Source organism: Conger conger, chromosome 19, assembly GCF_963514075.1.
Source record: "Conger conger chromosome 19, fConCon1.1, whole genome shotgun sequence".
In the NCBI taxonomy this organism is placed as follows: domain Eukaryota; kingdom Metazoa; phylum Chordata; class Actinopteri; order Anguilliformes; family Congridae; genus Conger; species Conger conger.
In genome coordinates, this window is record NC_083778.1 from 21,039,937 (window position 1) to 21,047,436 (window position 7,500).

Sequence of the window (7,500 nt, forward strand, 5' to 3'; positions counted from 1 at the left end):
ACGGCGACCTGCTGGCCAAGAACGGCCGGGCCGAGGACGTCAGCAGCGGGTGAGACTCACACGCTAATACACTCAAATATACACTACCACAGAAGAAGAGGAATCGGAAGATATAGGCTGTGTTTGAGACCGCATACTAGCTTACTACTCGCACTAAATTTCAGGCTGATTTTCATTGAAAGGTAGTATGTGTAGTATGCTCAGTATGCAATTTTGAACACAGCCACACACACACACACCCCCCGACACACACACATGCACACACACACACACACACACACACACCCTGCCGACACACACACACACACGCACGTGCGCACACACACACACACACACACACACACACACACACACACACACACACACACACACACACACATACACACCCTGCCGACACACACACACATACACACACACACACACCCCCCCGACACACACACACACACACACGCACACACAGACACACACACACACCCCCCCCGACACACACACACACACACGCCCCCCGACACACACACACATACACACACACACCCCCCCCGACACACACGCACACACACACACACACACACACACACACACACACACACACACCCCCCGACACACACACACACACACGCACACACGCACACACGCACGCACACACGCACACACGCACACGCACGCACACACGCACACACACACACACACACACACACACACACACACACACACCCCCCGTCACTCATCCGCGTGATTGGTTCCCCTCCCGCAGGTACATGACGGACGGGGGTCTGAACCTGTACTCCCGGAATTTGGGCCGCGCCCCCGACCTGGCCCCCTCCCGTGACATCATCCAGCGAGGCGTGAAGGAGCTGCAGGGAGACCTGGACAGGTGAGACACTCACCTGTTAGCTCCATGTGCACCAACATCCTGTATCTATCCCAGCTGTCCAGATAATAAGCTACCTACCCTGTAAAACCATCACCAGCGGTCTTTAAAGCCAGCCTAGCCTATTGGCTTAGTCGGCTGACTTGGACCCAGAAGGTTGGCGGTTCAGACCCCAGTGTATCCCTTCAGCAAGGCCCTTAACCCCAACATTGCTCCAGGGGGGATTGGCCCCTGCTCTGTCTTATCAACCGTACATCCACGAGGGCTACAGTCTGCCCCGATAAAAATGTCTCTCTAATCGGCTGACTGTCTAATCGCCTCATCCGACTGGCTGCACATCCCACTCATATTCTCCACCCGCGTTGGCTCTCCTCTGCAGACGGTGGAGACGTTAGCGGGGCGTTAAAGGCCTTGTGAAGTTTGTCTCTGACACGGGAGTCGTCATGTCAACAGCAGTCTATTTAAAGATGAATTAAGAGACTCGGAGACGGCAGGCGTGATGATAATGACCGGCAGTCGCAGAAGTCTAAATGACTTTAGCGCCGGGCTAATTGCCATGCAAATGAGTCAGGAGAGTGCTGCAATCAGGGAAGGGCCTGCTTGCTTCTGCTCCTGTGTGCAGCTGCAGCACTCAGACGCTAATCAACACCACAAAAACACCTCAATCTCAAGAAGCGTTCCCATCTTATTTCTGTTCCTGTTTTCATAAATATGACTCAAAGATTGTCAGTGTGATGAGACAGTCAGGGTTAGACATTATCGCTTGTCAAGCAAACCGTCACTTTAAACGAGCTAATATATTTAATATTTGGGAGATCTAAATAAGATTTTAAGTCTCATTTCAAGACTTGAGAAGACTTGTTTGGCAGTGCAGGTACTGCAGTTTACTAAGATGCTGGATACCAGGTTGATGTTCTTCGGTAGTTTTTAGCAAATATATCTTCCACATAATTAGAAATTGGCTTTTAATAGGCCTGTTGGTATCTCTGCGGCGGTCTGTTTACCTGTTTGTGTGATGAAAACTGCACCGACTGACAGATGGTTTATTTGTTTTGCGGTCTGTTTTTGGGTAAGTGATTCTTCTGTCATGCAAACCCATCCGTCATCGAGAGTCGTCAGCGGGATATCTCACATCTACATCAGCCCGTAAATCAGCAGAGAGTCTCGGCAAAGCCAGAGAAAGAAAGAGAGAATGGAGAAGAGAAGAGACAGAGATGTGCGGGGTCTCTATAAATACACGCAGCATGCAGTATTGATGAGCGTCTTTCTGTCTGATCTGGGCAAGCTGGAGGCTGGTGGTCTCCCCGCCAGGGTCATGCATTAATAACACCCCACAAATTAAATAACGCGGTGCGCGAGACCAAATCGTCATTCGCATCCAGATCAGTGGAACTGAGAGGGCCAGGATTCACATCATTTTCAGATCATGTCCGTCATCGATCTGAGAGCGCGGTCCGTCTGACACCCCGTCAGCCAGCCGGCTGATTGGGTAACGGCAGCGGGTTGCGGGTGTGGCGCGGTCCGTGGTGAAAGTGCAGGAGTGTGTCGGAGCTCTGACTCCGTCTCCAACATCACGCACGAGCGAGCGAACAAACACGTCCCTCCTCACCGCCTCTCCTCTGCTCCCGCCTTCCCGGAAGCTTCCGGCAGACATCTCTCCTGAAGTGCAGAGGTGGGGGGAGCCGTGGTGGGTGTGTGGGGAAGGGGGGGGTGTCTCTCTCCGTCGGCACGGTTACGGCTCAGAGCAGACGCCTCTCTCCGCGCAGACAGACAGGTGTGGCTCCTCTCGCCTCCCGCTCCGCACCGCAGGAGGTTCAGCTCCGCCGTGAGTACGCGCCTTCGTGCCTCCGCACGCTGTCTCCTCACGCTGTCTCCGCACGCTGTCTCCGCACGCTGTCTCCACACGCTGTCTCCGCACGCTGTCTCCACACGCTGTCTCCGCACGCTGTCTCCACACGCTGTCTCCACACGCTGTCTCCACACGCTGCCTCCGCGCTAACAGGAGTTTCTGTCGCCCGTGTCAGCCTTACATTCAGAGCACAAGGCGGAAGCCACTGATTGGGTCCATTGTGGGGCTGTCAGGCGCTCGGTCCGCTGCGTAATTATTGCCGTGTTTGAGGGTCGGGTGGCGTTAGATCAGGCGTAGCAGATCTTATGCAAATGACGTCTTTATTTGCCTTTTCTTTCAAAGGCGTCTCATTGCCCTGTCCAGACAGAGTTCACATCTGTTCTGAAGAGTGTTTGGAATGGAGCTCTTTGACTGCGGCGTGTTGCCATGTGGGCTGCGCGGGTTTAACCGTCGGGAATGAGCAGAGCAGTGCGTGACTGGATGAGGCTTTGGGGCGAGCGTGTGGAGATGCTGAAAGGGTCTCTCTGCCTCTGCGTTAATTAGCTGTGCCTCTGCACCGGAGCACGTGCATCGGGCGATGAATCCGGAGTGTCTGTGGGGAGAAAGCGGACCGCGCCGCTGGAAGTGAACTTGTGTAAACTTGCGCGAGACGGTTGGTGATGAAGCCTTGCTCTCCTGCCCAGGCTGGGCTGCTTCAGGAGAGGAGCTGCTTCATGGCGGAGCAGTCCGGAGGAGAGGAAGCAGGGTTTGAATATTGTATGAGATTATTTCTCAGGGCAAACAGACGGCACTAACACTACACTCCACATTTCTGAGCGCTAGGAGACGGCGAGCAGTGTTCGACCCTACTTTGTACTCGTTTCAGAAAATAAGCGCTGTTCGTTTAATTTGTCGCAGTGAGGGCAGAGTGCTGGTTATGTGCGCCGGTTATGATGTGATTTACAGCGAGGCGATGATTAGCCCTGTAATGGAGCAGCGTGTAGCTCCGTCTCTGGGCTCAGATCGGGGCGTGTGACGGAGCCGGACGGGTCGTGATGACCGATAGCAGGGCCTGTCCGTGCGGGACAGGATGCCCTCTGCACTAGGCCCTCACCCCCCTCCCTCACCATCCCCCTCCCGCTCCCCCACCAGCACCTGAAATAAACCCTGACTTCCCGCCCCACGGGGCTTCTCTGCTCCTGCGTCCCGGCTCTGATGACTCAGTGACTCAGCCGTCTGAAGACTGGATTAATAATTTAACCCCGACGTTCCCCGGCCCCCTCCAGCCCCCCTCCCCTCTCCGCCCACCTGCCTGGAGTTTACGACTTCCTCGCTCTTCACAGGGGGAATAAGAAGCTATTCCAGGACACTGGTCACGGCCGGTCAGGTGCTGAGTAACACAGCCCTGTGTGTGTGTGTGTGTGTGTGTGTGAGTGTGAGTGTGAGTGTGAGTGTGAGTGTGAGTGTGAGTGTGAGTGTGAGTGTGAGTGTGTGTGTGTGTGAGTGTGAGTGTGAGTGTGAGTGTGAGTGTGAGTGTGAGTGTGAGTGTGAGTGTGAGTGTGAGTGTGAGTGTGTGTGTGTGTGTGTGTGTGTGTGTGTGTGTGTGTGTGTGTGTGTGAGCGATCGATCGATCCACTGCTCCGGTTACATGGGGAATTTCTTCAAGCTGTCGTTTCCATAAGACTGACGGTCTCCCTGCTGTGCACTATGCACGCGATCACTTTAAAGGTGTAAAACTGTGCACTGACTGGCAGCTTGGGTCAGTGGCCGGTCTAAACTAATGGCTTTTTACCTGCCAGGCAATTGCCTGCCATAATTTCATACACAAAACAGCGCATGTAGCATAACATCTTCCCCCTCTTGCTGTGATGACTGTTGCTCTGTTGAATGAGGTCTGGCTCTGGGAGAGCTTGGGGGAATCACTAGTGTCTGATGAGGCCCTGAGGACTGTCACCCACCCTCCCTGAGACACGGGCTGGCCAGTCATCCCTCTCTCAGGGCGCTCATGGTGTGCAGACTGGCTCCTCTGTTTCTCCTGGGCTGCAGTTCTAGCACAAACACCCCCCTCCCCCGCCCCCGCCCCCGCCCCCGCCCCCCGCCCAATCCGCCAAAGCTCTACTTCCAGACACAGTGCGTCAGCCGGAAAAAAAAAAAGCGTCTCTCTCCAAGGAGCTCGCCCGGTGGAGTTGAGCCCGGCCGTGTTGGTTTTTCGGGAAGCTGTCTGGGACGTGACGCGGGCGGGGGCCGAGCGTGACCTTGGAGCCGCCGTCTGAACAAGAGAGCGCCGCAGGAAGCTGCAGTTGCCAAGGAAACGCTGAGACGGAGCCCCGGCGGAGCTTTGACTGTAACGGGCCGCGGCGTTGACCGATGTGTCCACACTGCAGACGCTGGACACAGTAAATACACAAACAGTCCAACATCAAACCAGCTCCAGTCACAGCAGACATGGGCGCGAACAGGGCTGCTGGAGGAGACGATTTCAGGCAGGCTGCTGTTTCAGCAGATGGGGGTCAGTACAGGAGGGCTTTGGAGGGCAGGTGGGATGGAGGGACGTGCACACCTCTCACACAGGTGCTCCCAGAAACATGAGCCCAGGTCCAGGGTCTGCTTTGACATGTCAACCCTGCTGGAGAAAAAAGCAGCTCAAGCTAGGTTTTGAAACAGCTGGTAGCCGGTTGACCAGCTCAGACCAGCTCCATACTCAACATGGCTTGACCAGCTCAAGCTAGGTTTTGAAACGGCTGGTAGCCGGTTGACCAGTTCAGTGGCAGCCAGGGGAAGCACAGTCACACAGAGGCGGTGGAATAACGGGGACTCCAGGCTCTGAAGGAGAGGTGGGTGGGCAGGTTTTAAAGGTCAGACACGTCATGTTAAATCGCAGGCCCACCGCTGTGCCCCCCGCAGACACGAGCAGAGCACTGAGCAGCCGTTTCCCCAGGACACCGGGCCAGACTCAGACTAACTCTCCTGTTTCTGACAGGGTGCCATGATAAATGAGACCGAGGCCCATTCCTTTTTAAAATATTATCCCCGAAAGGCATCGTGTCCTTTTGAGGGAGCTGAGGAAATCACACCTGATGTTGAGTGCTAACAGTTCTCCCCCTCTCTCTCTCCCCTCTCTCTCTCTCTCTCCCCTCTCTCTCTTTCTCCCTCCCCCCCTCTCTCTCTCCCTCCCTCTCTCTCTCTCTCTCTCTCTCCCCCCCCTCTCTCTCTCTCTCCCCCCTCTCTCTCTCCCTCTCCCCCTTCTCTCTCTCTCTCTCTCTCTCCCTCCCCCCCTCCCCCCCCTCTCTCCCTCCCTCCCTCTCTCTCTCTCTCTCTCTCTCTCTCTCAGTTGGGATGACAGCAGCTCTGTGAGCAGTGGGCTGAGTGACACCCTGGACAACATCAGCACTGATGACCTGAACACACCGAGCTACTCCAGGACCTCCGCCTCGCACCGCAAGAGTAAAGAGGCAAAGGTGTGTGTGTGTGTGTGTGTGTGCGCATGAGAGAGAGAGAGAGAGAGAGAGAGAGGGAGAGGGAGAGGGAGAGGGAGAGAGAGAGAGAACAGCATGTCCACACTCTGTTCTCTGTGACCACTCTACTTTAGATTACATTTTTAGCCAACCTGGTTTCTTGTTTCAGTGCTTTTATGGGTTGAAAAGTAATTTCTGGTGTACGTGTGTGTGTGTGTGTGTGTGTCTGTGCGCGTGTGTGTGTGTGTGTGTCCTACAGGCTGATACTCAGAAGCACTCAGCCCATGACAGCGTTAGCTGGAGCAGACCAGAGAAAGTAGAGGAGGGGCTGGATGCTGGCATGGACCCCAGCCACAGGAAGCCTTCCTCCTCCTCCTCCTCCTCCCCAGCGCACTATGAGGAGCCCGACAGGACGGGGCGCTCCACCGGCCTCCCCGTGTCCCAGACGGGCTCCTGGAGGAGAGGCATGACCGCCCAGGTGGGCATCACACCCCCCAGGACCAAGGGCCCCCCCCCCGGAAGCACCAAAACCCCCGGTACACACCCCCCTCTCACCAACACCCCTCAGCCACACCCGCAGGGGTACGGCAGACATTTATCAGCCAGCTTTGTGCCTGTCATGTACTGTAGGAGTGCTTCTCACACTCAGACACACTCAGACACACTCAGACACACTCAGACACACTGAGACACACACAGACACACTCAGACACACACAGACACGCACAGACACGCACAGACACACTCAGACACACACAGACACGCTCAGACACACACAGACACACACAGACACACACAGACACACTCAGACACACACAGACACACACAGACACACTCAGACACACTCAGACACACACAGACACACTCAGACACGCACAGACACGCACAGAGAGACACAGACACACTCAGACACACAGACACACACAGACACACTCAGACACACACAGACACACACAGACACGCTCAGACACACACAGACACACACAGACACACTCAGACACACACAGACACACACAGACACACTCAGACACACTCAGACACACACAGACACACTCAGACACACTCAGACACACACAGACACGCTCAGACACGCACAGACACGCACAGACACACTCAGACACACACAGACACACTCAGACACACTCAGACACACTCAGACACACTCAGACACGCACAGACACGCACAGACACACACAGACACACTCAGACACACACCCGCACGAGACACCCACAGAGAGACACACAGGTATAGGTGTCTCACTGTATCCAGGTGGAGAACAGGGGCCGGTTGCACCTGTACATAAGTTCAAACATAGATATAGTGTGTTATACTGTTTACTAAATCA

The 7,500-nt window shown here is 55.1% G+C and overlaps 1 protein-coding gene across 1 annotated transcript in view; it reads left to right on the forward strand.

The window, feature by feature from the left end:
- The window catches only part of LOC133118852 (neuron navigator 3-like), a 114,763-nt gene that overhangs the window by 75,187 nt on the left and 32,076 nt on the right, over positions 1–7,500 (forward strand). The window contains exons 11-14 of the mRNA XM_061229108.1: positions 1–49; positions 755–874; positions 6,031–6,157; positions 6,414–6,690. The exon at positions 1–49 is cut by the window's left edge and continues 263 nt beyond it. Coding sequence (XP_061085092.1) covers positions 1–49; positions 755–874; positions 6,031–6,157; positions 6,414–6,690 — 573 coding nt within the window. The remainder of the gene's footprint in view (positions 50–754; positions 875–6,030; positions 6,158–6,413; positions 6,691–7,500) is intronic.